Here is a 16,178-nt window from a genome sequence, read left to right as displayed (position 1 = left end):
CTGCACTCTCCGTGTCCCAGAAGCCACTGCAGCTCCTGCACGTGCCCAGTGGCGGCGGCGTCGTGTGCGGCCGTGGCTCCGTTCCTGGCACGTGTGTTCCCTTTGAAGCTTGCCTCTCTCACTAGGAAGCGTAGACACTCCATCTGACCCCCACGTGCAGCATGATGAACTGGCGTGGCCCCCTGATCATCAGAGATGCCCGGCGTGAGACCCCCGGACGCCTGCAGGACCCTGAGAGCCTCCAGATCTCCCTCACGTGCTGCCTGGATCGCTTTATGCAGCATCATGATCCTGGAGCTGGTGCAGTACAGTGAACACAGTGTGTGTCCAGCTCTGTTTACTCAATATTACACCACACCCCCTCCTCCCCTCCCTCATCCCTCCGTCCAGCCCTCTCTTTCACAAATAATGATACCTGAGCCTCTGAAGGGATGGAGACAGGAACAGCTTGTGGGTTGAACAGAAAGAGGAGAAGCATGATGATGACCTTAAGCAGCACCACATGATGGAACATTTCTACACTTCAGTATCTTCATCATCTCTCTTTCTCTACAAGAAATCCTGATGGCCAGAAATTCAGTCTGGAACCAGATCACGAACAGCTTCCTGTCGTATTCTACAGCCTAACGTCAACGAGCTGTCTCAAAAACCTCGACACAGTATTCTGATTCTTCATTTATTTCTTTATGTTCAGAGACTTTGATATAAAATCAAATTAAATACAAACCGACCTTTTATCGGTGATTAACATTAAAATAAATTTAAATAAATTTAAGAATTTAAATAGAATTAAAATAAATGATGTCTATCCTGATGTTCTCTGCACTCACAACTCCAGTGCTTTTAGTTTCCATCATTATACTGATGATACCCAGTTATATATCTCATCGAAACCAAATCTAAATTGCCGAAGGTTAACAGAGCTAAATAGATAAAAGATTGGATGAACTCTAATTTTCTGTTGTTAAACTCTGATAAGGCAGAAATATTACCATTATATTAACTTCCATTCAGAGGGATGTACTGTTACTAGTAGCTCGACAGTATAAGACCTGGTGTTTATTAGACAGCAACTTGTCTTTAAAATCATATCACCCATACTACAAACACAGCCTTCTTCCACATTAGAAATATTGCCAAGCTGAGAAACATCCTGTCTGTATCTGATGCTGAGAAACTAGTTCATGCATTCATGACCTCTAGACTGGACTATGGTAATGCATTACTAGGTGTTGTCCTGCATCTTTAATAACTAGGCTACAGGTAGTCCAAAATGCAGCTGCCAGAGTTCTCACTAGGACAAGAAAGTATGATCACTCACTCACTCACTCACTCACTCACTCACTCACTCATCTTCTACCGCTTATCCGAACTACCTCGGGTCACGGGGAGCCTGTGCCTATCTCAGGCGTCATCGGGCATCAAGGCAGGATACACCCTGGACGGAGTGCCAACCCATCGCAGGGCACACACATGTCAATCACTCAATGATTTTTTTGTTTTTTTTTCTTGTGAGAGTGTTGCGTGTGAAAATCTTCCAAAATACTGATTACCACGATTAAAGTCACAGTTCTCTTCATTCTGATGTGTTATGTGAAGATTAACTGAAGCTCTTGATGTTACGGATTGTGCTGCTGCCACGTGATTGGCTGACGAGATAAGTGCAAGAATGAGACGGTGTACAGGCGTTCCTAATAATGTGGACATTGAGTCTACACTGCAACGCATAAAGGAATCTTGAATGACATCATCTGATATTTCATGTGTGGGGTTTTGAGCTTTTTATTTCTCACACAGAAAGAAGAGACAGAAATAAGGAAACACAAAGGAGTGACGGCATGTTGCACATTTATTTCACGTCCAACCAAGTGTTAAGTGTCCACAGACATTAGAGACACAATTCCAACACTTTTTGAGCACTAAGTACACTACGGTTTATCCATTAAGGGTACAAAGAGGTTACACCTGTGTGCCGGGGCTGGTTTATATACACAGCATAAAGAGGAGAAGCAGCTACAGGAGGAAGGAGTTTCACTGCACAGTGCCGGTGATGGAAGGATGAATGTGTGACATGGAGGAGGAGGAGAAATAGAAGGTTGGTGTAGACATCAGGGTCTTCATCTCTGACCAAAATAATACAGCTAGTATTATTGTGTAAATGCTACTGATATACTGTAGGCAGGTGAGTCATTATATACAGCATGCTGACACATACGCTAGCAAAAAAGACAGTCAAGAGACAAACGGAGGTCCAGCTGAGCCCCGAGACGCACCGCGGGAATCTCCTGGACCTGGAAATCCACCAAACTGCAAATCCTTCAAACGCTATTGTTAGTTAAAACATGTTGAAATTCAATGACAGCAAAAAAAACTCATCCTAGAGTCCTGGCAGAAGCCTCACAAACGTTTCAATTGCTTTAAAACCTGTGTGTGTGTGTGTGTGTGTGTGTGTGTGTGTGTGTGTGTGTGTGTGTGTGTGTGTGTGTGCTTTGTGTGCGTGTGTGTGTGGTTTTTTGTTTTGTTTTTATTTATTTTTGAAACTATTTTTCATTCCTTGTGCTCTGTGGGTTGATTTCAAAGCCATCTGAAGACATCAATCACCTGTCTGAATTTACATAATTAAAGGTATTATTTGATTAAGTATTTAAGTTACTTCTAAGAATGAGTTTGTAATACAACATGAACAGTCATATAATTTAAAAATTAAATAAAATCTCATCAAAACAAACAAGTATTAGCTAGTTGTTAGCTGGCACTTTGACAGGTGCAGCTTCTTTTCCAGTCAGTTCTTTCTGGATTTGCTAATCAAGAGTGACTATGTAGTCTATGCTAATCAGCTAGCTCTCATCTGAAGAGAAATTATCTGGCTAACCTTCTCTGCTCTCTCACCATCAGAGTTCCACTACATTTCTTGCTAATTCTTAGCACTGAACAACTTATGGATATTAAATGAAAAGAAACAATGACTAACTGGTCACATGACCTCCTGTTTGGTAAGGAAATGAGGGTTTAGATTGGTGGCTATGTTGCTAGTTCCAGACTAGTCAGTTTACTGAGGTAACTAGCAGGCTATGAGAGGGTGAGGAAACTTCACACACACAGAGAGAGTTCTGTGCTGGTTTTGTGGGTGATAATGAGATCAACTTTTTATTTTACTAAATTACTAATAAAACTAATATTATTTAGATCAACATGGTGAATGATGCTTCAGGCTCTGATATTACACACAGAAACAAAAATAATGAGGTGGACAATGATTGGCTGATCATATTCCCACCAACAACACACACCACACACACCTAACCACACCACACACACCTCACAACACACTACACACACACCACACTACACAAGCAGGTTTTACTTCAGTCAACATCCTCAACTCAAATCGCTTCCAGCACTACGGCGTCTCTGACCCGTAACTACTTAATAATTACATATTTAAGGGTTAAACTCTAGAAAGGGTTCAAATTCATCCACTTCCACATAAAACCCAGCTGAAAACTTGCTTACAGTCCTTTTGGAAAATCTCTACTGGTTTCCAGTACATAATCGTAATCAGTATCAGCTTCCATCAGCTTCCTAAAGACTTCTGTTTGCAGTTTTCTGTTCAAATATCACCAACAAAAAATTCTCTCACTGTTCACTGAGGTCAGCATCAGAATATATAATAAAAGTAATAAAAAGAACTATTAGAAATGTGACATTCCATTTAACTGCCATTACACACCATCAGAAATACGTTAAAACATATTAGAAGTGATTTTTTTCATCAGGGGAATTTTTTGAGATCTATCAGTTATGATATCGTAGATAATATGAGGTGTAATATAATAAATCTATTTCTAATCTGATCTCCACATCTCACCCCTGCAGTCAGACTCAGGCGCTGACGATCGCTGATTTTAGCGATTAAACATGAAAACTAGAACGTCGGTAAGACAGAAAGATTCAGAACAAGACATCGAGCTGAAATAAAGGATCCGAACTCATCTTCAATGTGAAGTGAAAGACGAATATGTCGATAAAGAAAGTTTCAAAACATATGAGGCTTTGTAAATAAATCGACACTCAACGTAACGTGAGGGGAGAATGTTACTAAAATCGACTTATTAATAAATTGAATCAAATGTTAGACCTTTTATAACTCTGATAGTCAAGATATTGTATATATTTTATGTATTGTATTATATCGTTTTGCATTTTTCTCTTTCCCTTCTTAAATAATTGTCAAATGTTTTGGCACTCGGAATTTTCCGCAATTTAAATGAGGATTAAAAAAAATAAGCGGTTAACAAACCTTAATATATATAAATATTAAATATTGAATTCAGGCTCAATTTCCACAAGCACGCTCTGTTCATTAACAGTAACAGAAAGCTGTATTCATGCAGGGTTAAACGGACACGTAGAGGTTTTTTACAAACTCCATCATTAACAGCTGATTTGTGTGTGTTTACTTTCGTAATTGTGAAAAGACGAGCGATTTTCAGATTTTGTATAATTTCACGGATCATACAACTTTACCGCATGCACGTAATATCCCACACAATATAAGTTGATTAAACATTTAATGTTAAACGGGGACAAAAACTTGAAACAACCCGAAACCTTCTGCGCGTTGTCTCGAAGGTGACACAATTAAAGAAAACCTGAATTCATGAAATCCCTGGAATTTATGAATTTAGATATCAGAGCCACGCCCTAACTTCCTCTTGATATTCATATATTTATTCTATTTATTATATTCATATTTATTTTACGCCGTGATGAGACATGGTTTGTGTCCGAGTTACAAATCCAATAAAAACAGAGTGCTTTTTAAATGTATTTAATAAGGGAATGAGAAAAGATGAGTCACAAACCCAGGGCCTAAAATACTTTTATACATTTTTTCATATTTTTCGGGTTGTTGGGTTCAATTATTTCTGTAACCAAATAAACAACTCCCTCACTGATCACAAGAACTCACTTCTTTATGGTCTCAGGAAAAGCACAAGGAGCGACAGCACGTCATGTCTAATCTAAAGAAGAGCGCACTCGTACACACACACACACACACACACACACACACACACACACACACATATGCAGCATTGTGTCGCATTTACAGCGGCTAAAGTCTTTACATTTTAAAATGGAGGCGTTTTGTATGGTGCTGATTTTTTTATCATAATTATCACTAACAAGCTTACGGCGAGTTACAGTACTTAGGACTTTTGCTAATGACACACACATTCACTCACACACACTCTCTCACACTATCTTTCTTACGCACACACAGGCAGGGGGCAGTAGAGAGGGAGGCAGGCAGGCACAGGCTAGTATTATCTTCACACCAGTATTTACACCACAGGAGTGTGTTGAGTTTCTGTGTTTAATCTCAGACGGAGGACCAGCACTGCTGCGTTCACATCCTCATCTGTGTGGATTTCGTCCTGGAGAGTTTTGACCTGAGGAGAAGAGATAATCCACATGACAGGTTCAAGAAAACTCCAGCATATGATCCAGTTATTTTAGCCTGTTCACTGTTATTAACAATGAATATAATTTTAGTTTTTTGCAATACAGAATTATTCACTTTTCTACACTGAAACACACTGAGACTAACTGAGACTCACTGAGACACACTGAGATACTGAAACACACTGAGACATGCTGAGACACTAATTCATACTGAGACATATTGAAACATGCTGAGACATATTGAAACATGCTGAGACACTGAGACATGCTGAGACACTGAAACACACTGAGACATGCTGAGACACTAAATCAAACTGAGACACACTGAGACAATCTATGACACAGTGAGACACACTGACACACTGAGATGCTGAAACACACTGAGACATGCTGAGACACTAAATCATACTGAGACACACTGAAACATGCTGAGGCACACTGAGATACACTGAAACATACTGAGACATGCTGAGACACTAATTCATACTGAGACATATTGAAACAAGCTGAGACACACTGAGACACTGAGACATGCTGAGACACTGAAACACACTGAGAGTAACTGAGACATGCTGAGACACGGAAACACACTGAGACAAGCTGAGACACTAAATCTTACTGTGACACACTGAAACATGCTGAGGCGCACTGAGACACACTGAGACAAGCTGGGACACACTGACACACTGAGATGCTGAAACACACTGAGACATGCTGAGGCACTAAATCATACTGAGACACACTGAAACATGCTGAGGCACACTGAGATACACTGAAACATACTGAGACATGCTGAGACACTAATTCATACTGAGACATATTGAAACATGCTGAGACACACTGAAACACACTGAAACACACTGAGACATGCTGAGACACTGATACACACTGAGAGTAACTGAGACACACTGAGACATGCTGAGACACTGAAACACACCGAGACATGCTGAGACACTAAATCATACTGAGACACACTGAAACATGCTGAGGCACACTGAGATACACTGAAACATACTGAGACATGCTGAGACATGCTGAGACACTGAAACACACCGAGACACGCTGAGACACTAAATCATACTGAGACACACTGAAACATGCTGAGGCACACTGAGATACACTGAAACATACTGAGACACACTGGGAGTGCAGTTCTACCTGATGGTTCCAGCCAGCAGTGGGTTGAAGGCGTAAAGCCAGTCATGCATTTCTTTCTCATTGCCGGCCTGCAGGAGGATTCCACGATGCTCAGTGACCACCGCAAACGCATTGGGGGTCTGCAGAGAAAATCATGAAATACTGTAAACAACACTGTTACTGAACTTCAGCAGAAAGACAGACAGACAGACAGACAGACAGATAGATAGGAGGAAATAATTTAACTGTAAATAAAATCTTTAAATAGCATGAGATATTAGCACAGACAGACAGACAGACAGACAGACAGACAGAAAGATAGATGTTAGCCTGTCTCACCCTCAGGAGGCCGTGCTGCTCCTCACTGTACTCCACCTGGGCGGACGACAGGTTAATGACAGCTCTCTCCACGCTGTCTCTCTCACTGCGGTACAGATAGACGTACGGACGCCGCACCACCAGGTAACGCTTCACCCAGCCGCTGGTGTGAGGCTCCAGGAAGTTCAGGTATCCTTTCTTAGACACGATGGGGCTGCAGGAACCAGAACCACAAGATAACAACAACAAAATTCATTAATTACACATTTAATGTTGAATTGTGTAGTTTTAGTGTTTTATTTAACCCGAATGTTTTACCTGACTCGGATTTCCTGGATGTTGGGGACAAATGTGCAGGTTCGAGGTTTCCTCTCCTCAGGACTGAACGGGTCCAAATCTGGACTGGATGCTCCAGAGTGAGTCTCTGCAACACTGTATTACACACACACACACACACACACACACACACACACACACACACACAGATGTATTGCTGATGTTCAGGACTAAAGAGCCATACAATAACATCACAAATAAATATAGTACACAATAAAATACACACATATATAAAACAACAGAAACCATAAAAGACTGTAATAGAAATAAACTAACCTGAGGTCGAGGTTTCCATAGTGACCGTCCACCAGAGAAGGACAGGTAGTGGAGGGAGTGAGAGAACTCAGAGCGGAGGAGGAAGTGTCTCTTAGCAGAGACGCAGACATCTCCGATAGCTGCATAAACCAAGGAACAGCACATCATCAGTCTTCAGATACTCTCGGTTCACAAATTTAAGCTTAAACCCTCTAGGTCAAAAATCAGAAGAGGCCCGGAGTCATTCAGCAAGCGTTCGGTGTCATCCACCACAGGATGGATGGAGGAAATGAAAGAGGTGCACATGAAGGAGAATGTATTCAGAATGCTCTGCCTGAATCTGAAGATATCTAACCAGATTTACAACTCAGCTTTAGCAATAGATTTAGTTTAGTTTATAATAGCTCTAATATATGAACAGTCACACATGACTTCATGATTAGGTGTTTCCCGATGCCAAGATATTTCATCACAGATTAAGGAGATTAAAGGTCTGGAGATGATTCTGAGTGTTCAATTTGTACAATTGAACAATTGGTAGCTGGACAAGCGGTGAGGTTCAGAGAGAGCAGAAACTTTAAGAACAACAAAAAAAGATTGAGTGAATGATCAAGAAATGAAAGGCAACAAGTGGATGATTACAGAATGCTTTCTTTTGTAAAGATAAATCCATAAACAGCATCTACTTAGGTCAAGAATGCTCTGGAGGAGTTTGGAGTATTATCATCAAAATCTAGAAGCCTTCATGAACATAAATGCAGAGGGTTTACCTCAGGATTACCTCAAAGCTCTCAGGAACTTTTCTAGAAAACATATAAAACCTGCACAGTTCTGGAACAGATTCTCTGAATAGATGAAACCAAGATGATCTTGTAGTAAGAGGATGTTTAAAGAAGGAAAGGAATAACGCATGATCCAAACACTCCATCATCTGTGAAACATCCTCTTCGGAGCAGCGTTATGGTGTGCACTGTTGATGGGACTGTTGATAAAATGAGATGGATGAAGTCTGATGTGCTACAGAGCTGCAGTACAGTAGGTTCTGCTCAGATTTAGTCAGAAAAACTGCTAAAACTGACAAGACGTGTTGACAAGACTGTGCTGTATCTTTACTGTGTATCTGTATATACTGTATAAACTGTATGTGTTATATTGAATTTTTAATACATTTCTTTTATTTCTTTATTTTTTTGTAAGGGAAACATGCAAAGTAAGAATTTAATTGTATGGTCTAAACCATTCTGTTTTCACTGTGCACATGACAATAAACCTCTCGAATCTTGAATTTTGACCTGAGCCAAAACATACCTACAAAGAATTAAGGGGAGTCAGTCCTGACTGTTATAAAGAACTGTCTGAATACTTACGAACATGACTGTTATACTGTATATAACTGTCTGAATACTTATGGACCTGACTGTTATATATAACTGTCTGTATACGTATGGAACTGACTGTTATATATAACTGTCTGAATACGTATGGACCTGACTGTTATATATAACTGTCTGAATACTTATGGACCTGACTGTTATATATAACTGTCTGAATACTTATGGACCTGGCTGTTATATATAACTGTCTGAATACGTATGGACCTGACTGTTATATATAACTGTCTGAATACTTATGGACATGACTGTTATAAAGAACTGTCTGAATACGTATGGACCTGACTGTTATATATAACTGTCTGAATACGTATGGACCTGACTGTTATACTGTATATAACTGTCTGAATACTTATGGTCCTGACTGTTATAAAGAGCTGTCTGAATACGTATGGACCTGACTGTTATACTGTATATAACTGTCTGAATACTTATGGTCCTGACTGTTATAAAGAACTGTCTGAATACGTATGGACCTGACTGTTATAAAGAAACGTCTGAATACGTATGGACTTGACTGTTATATATAACTGTCTGAATACTTACAGTCCTGACTGTTATATATAACTGTCTGAATACTTATGGACCTGACTGTTATATATAACTGTCTGTAATATACAAATATATAGCAGATTTAAGACTCTTATCTAAATTATGTTTAAATATAGTATGACTGATTTATGACTGCTGTGTCTACATTTACATTTAAGGCATTTAGCAGACACCCTTATCCAGAGTGACTTACAAGTAAGCAACTGAGCCCAGCAGTGGCAGCTTGGTGGACCTGGGGTTCGAACCCATGACCTTCCAATCAGTAGCCCAACACCTTAACCACTGAGCTACCACATCCCTGTCTAAGTCAGGTAAAAATACAGAGCAGCTACTCTAGCTCAATGAAATAAAGAACCATCTTTTTGAATGAGGTAAAATTACAGCATGAAGAGAAGAATATCGACTACTCTGTAAACATCAGAGCTAAAAATTTGGAGGGAAAAGGGGAGGGGGTAAAGGAAGTTTATGTAGTTTTCTAAATGAGGAAAAAACATATAACTGCTTTAAATTTATGACTCCTCTCTCTAAAAAAAAAAAGAATATTTATAAGGGCATTCAGGGCCAGTCTGAATGAGTGGGGGAAAGAGACGAGGCCCGTGGTTCGGGGCCCGGGGAGGTAAAGGCTCACCTTGCTCTCACTGGCACTGCTGCTCACCTGGCTGTACTGCCTGTCAAAGGTGTGCATGAGCAGTCGCAGACACTGAGGACCAGAGGAAGAGTGTTAGCTTTAGACCGGAAGTAAAAATCATCAAAACATCTTTACACATGTAAGAACATTTGTAACATGAATTCTTTGTCTGATTAACACTCTAGATGTTGGTTTTACAGTACTTAACCTCCTGAGACCCGTATGCTACTGTTGTGTACATTACAATTTCTACTGACTGTTTCTCTTAATTCATAGCTGATAACAATAATTTTAATCAGTGTTTTCAAGGAAGCAGTTTGGCAAAAGAATTATACCTAACAGTCCTCATATAAGGTTGGTACAATAAATATATATAGACAATGAAGTGTGAGAAAATGTTATGTCCTCATATGAGGACATTCGTGTCTCAAGAGGTTAATGTACAGTAGCATTCTTATCTTTTCTAAAATGTTCAAATAACCTTTACTAGCCACCACAAAAATGACATTTTAAATCTGTTATCCCTATTGTTGAGTTTAGCTAGCTAACAATAGAAAGTGCTCTATATAGTGAAAATTAGCTAGATAATACAAAATCTACCACTCTGATGGTTATACCTGCTAGATGATGCAATATCTGACATCCCCTAGTTTAAGCTATTGTATGCAGAAAATTCTGCTGTCCATTTAAGTTATTTATAGTTTAAGTATTTAAGTTATCTGTCCGATATAAATTATATCTAAATAACACTTAATCTGTTTTTGTTTTTGTTGAAGGTTGGTTAATAATGTTCAATCAGATCTGTTTATAATCTGATGTTAGACCTGTCATCTGTCTGGTGAATTGTAGACATCTAGCATTAGCTTTTTTGTTGCAAATAAAGTTTACACCTTCTGTTCCTACTGTATGACAAGATTTAGCTAGAAGGCACTAAAATGTTGCTTTTATGTTGAAAAGCTAGCTAACCTTAGTTCTTTTAGGTATTTGTTAAATTTAGCTTACTAGCTGTACTATCTAGTTAAAATTAGCTATTAACTATTTAAGCTATTTAAGCTATTAAGCTATTAAACTATTAAGCTATTATTAGCTATAAAATTAACTAGCTAGTTAAAATTAAACTGAAAGTCTATATATATATATATATATATATATATATATATACAGTAATACCTCGAGATATGAGTTTAATACGTTCCGTGACTTTGCTCGTATCTCAATTTGCTCGTATCTCAAAGCAATTTTCCCCATTTAAATTAATTGAAATCCCATTAATCCGTTCCAGCTCGCAAAATTCCACTCCAGTTGTTTTGTTTATGTGTTTTGAATATGAAAAATGTACAGTACTGTATTTATAAATGACAAATATTGTATAAAAACATACAGTAATAAAAGAGAATGTTAAAAAAATAAACCGGTTTTACTTTACGGAAGATGCGCACGGAGGTTGAGGGAGGAGTAAACAGGCGGAGGAGTAAACAGGCGGAGGAGTAAACAGGCGGAGGAGTAAACAGGCGGAGGAGTAAACAGGAGGAGGAGTAAACAGGCGGAGGAGTAAACAGGTGGAGGAGTTAGGAGGAATTACACTTTCACTTTTGTTCACTTACTCGCTACTGTACACTCTTAATGCTACTTTACACTTAAATGGAACTTAACTAAAGTTCACTAAAATTAACAAACTTGACTGAAATTCTCTTAACTGAACTTAATTGCTACAATTTCTGTTTTCTTTACATTAATTTTGCTTAATTTTCTTCATCGCTTTTCTCTTCACTTGTTTTTGCCTTTTTTGTCACTCTTTCCTCACTAACATCTGCCGGTCGTTTTAATAAAAACCTGTCCGGTCGGCATATCGGATGCGGTTTAGTCGCACAAGGTAAAATTTTTAACGGATCCAACGCTCAAAACGGATCCGAAAATTACGGATCCGCAGATGGTCGGCATGCGACTCTCCATAGGAAATGAATGACTTCCTGTTTATCAACTGTCGTTTGACATGTGCAGTGGAAAGGCGGCTTTAACCGAGTGAGACGAGGGAAGCTGAGGCGGGGAAACAGAGCACACGTGGATCTTTGTTTTGGCGGCGGCGGCTCGGATGCTCGTATCTCAAAAATTTGTTCGTATCTCAAGGCAAAAATTTGGTCGAATCACAGCTCGTATCTCAAAAAATTCGTATGTCAAAGCACTCGTATCTCGAGGTATCACTGTATATATATATACATATGTATATGTATACATACGTATATACATATACATATGTATATATATACATATGTATATATATATATACATATATATATATATATATATTTTTTTTTTTTTTTTATTTTTATTTTTTTACAAAATTTAGCTAGCTAATCGTACTCTATTCAGAGCTAGTCAAACTTAAACTGGTTATCCTTATGGATAAATATAGCTAAATAACATGAAAGCTGAAATCTGTTTGAATACATTTAATCTAGAAAATATTTAATACATTTATTTGGTTAAAGTTAGTTTAATAAGGTTTAATATGATGCACCTTATTTAGATTTAGCTCTCTAACCTTAAGTTCTTCAGCCTTATAGGAAAATTTAGCCAGATGATGTCAAATCTAGAAAACATTAAAGATTATATTTCTTTGGTTAAGTTAGATAAATAACAAAAAAAAAAATCTATTGCTACTGTGGCCGTGGTTAAAGTTTGCTATTAAGTTTGTTTATTTGGGTAACTAGCTAACATTAAATATGGTTAGATTTAGCTCTCTAATCCTTCATTTTTATGGATAATTTATCCATATTTATCTAGAAAACATTATTCGCAATGTCTTGTTAGTTTCAGATTCAGATAGCTAACTACAAATCTTTTAGCTTCAATTTGGCCAGATAACGTCAAATCAGTCGATCAGTGTGAATAAATGGATAAAATGGAGGGACACTGATCACCTTGGCAGCCAGCTCCCTCTGTCTCTCATTGGTTGAATCCAGTATGGGGCTGCCTGCCAGATTGGGACTCAAGGATTTAGGCGACTCCATCAGGTCTTTACTGCACAAAGACTCCGGACTCAGCAGAACAGACGCTTCAAGTTTCTCTCTCAACAGCAGGTAGTGCCTGGTCTTCTCCACCTACACACAAACACACATACACATACAAAATAGTAGCTAATGTTAGCTCTATCAACACCATCATTACATTTAGCTAACATTAGGACTGTAGCTAGAGAAGATAAAATCTTGTCTCAGTGGATAAATTTAGATAGCTAACTCTACGTTGACAAAGCTGTGGTAATTTGTATTTGAATACAGTAGCTAACTTATCTTAAACCCTTTATCTCTACATGCTAGTTTAAGTACAACATGTGAAATTCAGTCATATCTGTGGTGAAATTTAGCTAGAAGGTCTTGATTTTGTTGATGGATCTTTAAATCTGGGGGTAAATTTAGCTAAAAAGGTTTGATCTATGTGTGAATTTGGCAAGAAAATGCTATCAATATTATTATAATTAGATTTAGTTCTTGTTTGTAGATTTCAATTTAGCTATACAATGTTAAATCTGTCCTCTATGTGGATGAATGTGGCTAGATCCTACTAGAACCTAAAATACTGAAACACTTAAATTAAAAAATTAAAAGTTTAAAGTTAAATTTCTTTGACCTCTCAGGCCATACCCCTCTCACTGTGTTAGTCTTGTTTGACAGCTTTTTAAATCTTGATTCATTTCTCATAGCTGTTTTCCCCTTTCTAATCTACATACCTCCTGCAGGAGACTGAGCTTCTCCAGCTCCCACTGATGGTCCAGAATGAGACTGTCACTGCGAGGCCTCCAGCCAGCGAGGTTCTCCTCACCACGAACATACGCCACCGATGTGTCCAACACACGCCGACGCCTCCTCTGCATTCCTGAACACACACACACACACGCACAGACAAACACACAAATTCCAATTGGTCAGAAATATATTTCTATAGCAGCAGCTCTGACTGTAGAGCAGGTTTATATTGTTATTACAACACTTTTCGTTTCGATAGCAACAGCTCATTCACAAGGACATGTTCAGTGGGCGATCCACTGATAATATATTTAATATATTACATGATTAATCACTCTCTCACTCACTCATCTTCTACCGCTTATCCGAACTACCTCAGGTCACGGGGAGCCTGTGCCTATCTCCGGCGTCATCGGGACTGTTTATAGCTGCTATAATGTAAGTGAGAACAGGTTGTGTGTGTGTGTGTGGGTGCATTTGTGTGTGTTGTGTTTTTATTCATTCCTCTACTGCAGGTAGTCATAAGAACACAAATCTCTGGTTGTTATTTTATATAACTGATGAACTACAAACAGTTTTTATTACCTGGACTTCCAACATCTGCCAGATGGCACAGACTGAGTTCATACACGCCGGTCACACGATTGCTGAAGAAAAAGAAAACAAAAAACTAAGGTCAGTTTGGTTAATGTTAAGTACCATTTAAAGAAATGAGTAAGATTTTCACGGAGGACGAGGACGAGGACGTGTCTCACCTCTCTAAAGGCCTGAAGGCTCCGGTGCTGAACAGGTTCCTGATGGAGCGCGAGGCAGGAAGTTTCGCATCTCTGGAGTAGAAAACCATGCAGAAGTCTTTGGTGATGACTGTAGGCTGGGTGCAGTGCTCCATCTGTGGGGTTATTAATAATCTCTCAATTATTTAGCAGCAAATTCAAAAACGTAGATAATAAAGACTAGCAAGTGAGTTTATTTTACATTTAATGTTTATGAGTAATTTCTTTTAGTCCAGATGATCATTAAATATGACTGTAATTAGCTAAATGAAACTAAATTTATCATCTGAGGTGTGACATTTTTTTTTAAATCGCTGCATCTAAATAATGACATTATTCTGTAAACTCTGTAAAAAAGTAAATAATGTATTATAGAAATTCATCTTGTAGTATGCAAATTATTATTAATTTTATTTTGTTTAAAAGTATATTATTTATGTACAAAGGGAAAAACTTAATTGCAGCTGAGCAAATCATTGGAATATCTGAGGTAATGTTTAAGTGTGATGTGTTATTACGTAATAAAATCCAACAACCAATCACGTTGCAGTTATGTAAATTATCATTAGCATAATCCATTCAGAAAAAAATGAGTGTGCATTGTGTAAAAATACAAAAAATACAAAAACACTTATGAGAAAATCTGAGTTAAGATCAAATGTGACATGTTATTGCATCATGAACCATAACGGCCAATCGGAGTGCAATATGCTAATATTACTAGCTTGTGTATGAGTGTCATTATCATCAGGTTTTGTACCATTCTTTTAAAAAAAAATCTATTTTGTGACATTTTATTTCACATTTTTAAATGCTAAATAGAAAGCTCTGAACTTATGGTGGTCCTTTTAAAAAAATATTCATTATTTAGATTTTTTTAAACATCAGGTATGATGTTTTATCTATCTCACTCGCTGCAAAGAGTTAGTTATCTTGCTGTTAAAGTGCTAGCTAAAACCTACAGTTGTCCAGAATGATAACCTACACAATGAGAAACTTTCTACATTCACATCTATGCCTTTGAAGCTGACGGTCTAAATGTCACGGCCGGAAAGTGCACATTAAAGGCAGGGTCTCCGATTTTTGAGAAGTGCTTCAGAAGAGTCGGGCCGAATAATAAACAAAAATCAAAAACAAAATTCAAAACAAACATGTAGCCAATGAGCAGAAAGGGGCGTGTCTTGTCAATATGGGCAGTGAGAGTGTTCAGTGCGCATGTGTGACATTAGCAGAAAGCGGTTTTAACATTGACATGGAGGATAAAAGCAAAGAAAGAAAGAGAAGAAAGGCTTACGATAAGGTAAGAAGTAGGACGTGTTAATATAGGATCAGCTTTCCAGCGCTGGAGAGAACTGAAGGAGCAGGAAGTTGGTGCATATTCACAGATTGGAGTTTCCCCGAGTCAATAACTCCTGAGCTAAACGCTGTTACTACACAAATAACACCTCTTTTCTATCGTAGTAATGTAGAGACGCAGCTACAACCACGTTTTGTGTAGTAACAGTGTTTAGCTCAGGAGTTATTGACTCGGGGAAACTCCAATCTGTGAATATGTGACCAACTTTACTTAAGACGC

The 16,178-nt window shown here is 38.3% G+C and overlaps 2 protein-coding genes across 3 annotated transcripts in view; both read right to left on the bottom strand.

Annotated features, from left to right (window-relative positions):
* The window catches only part of espnlb (espin like b), a 17,837-nt gene extending 17,550 nt beyond the window's left edge, over positions 1-287 (bottom strand). Inside the window, exon 1 of the mRNA XM_060887814.1 lies at positions 1-287. This exon is cut by the window's left edge and continues 7 nt beyond it. Coding sequence (XP_060743797.1) covers positions 1-287 — 287 coding nt within the window.
* A 1,544-nt stretch (positions 288-1,831) lies between these two features.
* Positions 1,832-16,178, bottom strand: part of kif1ab (kinesin family member 1Ab) — a 54,008-nt gene continuing 39,661 nt past the window's right edge. For both annotated transcript variants that reach the window (XM_060888005.1, XM_060888006.1), the window contains 10 exons: positions 14,585-14,718; positions 14,415-14,476; positions 13,814-13,959; positions 13,005-13,184; positions 10,084-10,155; positions 7,534-7,652; positions 7,240-7,353; positions 6,943-7,135; positions 6,625-6,743; positions 1,832-5,453 (listed from right to left, as the gene is read on the bottom strand). In XM_060888005.1, the coding sequence (XP_060743988.1) occupies positions 5,411-5,453; positions 6,625-6,743; positions 6,943-7,135; positions 7,240-7,353; positions 7,534-7,652; positions 10,084-10,155; positions 13,005-13,184; positions 13,814-13,959; positions 14,415-14,476; positions 14,585-14,718 (1,182 nt within the window). In that variant the 3' untranslated portion in view covers positions 1,832-5,410. The remainder of the gene's footprint in view (positions 5,454-6,624; positions 6,744-6,942; positions 7,136-7,239; positions 7,354-7,533; positions 7,653-10,083; positions 10,156-13,004; positions 13,185-13,813; positions 13,960-14,414; positions 14,477-14,584; positions 14,719-16,178) is intronic.

This window comes from Tachysurus vachellii, chromosome 15, assembly GCF_030014155.1.
Source record: "Tachysurus vachellii isolate PV-2020 chromosome 15, HZAU_Pvac_v1, whole genome shotgun sequence".
NCBI classification, from domain to species: Eukaryota; Metazoa; Chordata; class Actinopteri; order Siluriformes; family Bagridae; genus Tachysurus; species Tachysurus vachellii.
The sequence above is the reverse complement of the archived record's forward strand: the minus strand, read 5'-3'. Positions and strand labels throughout refer to the sequence as shown.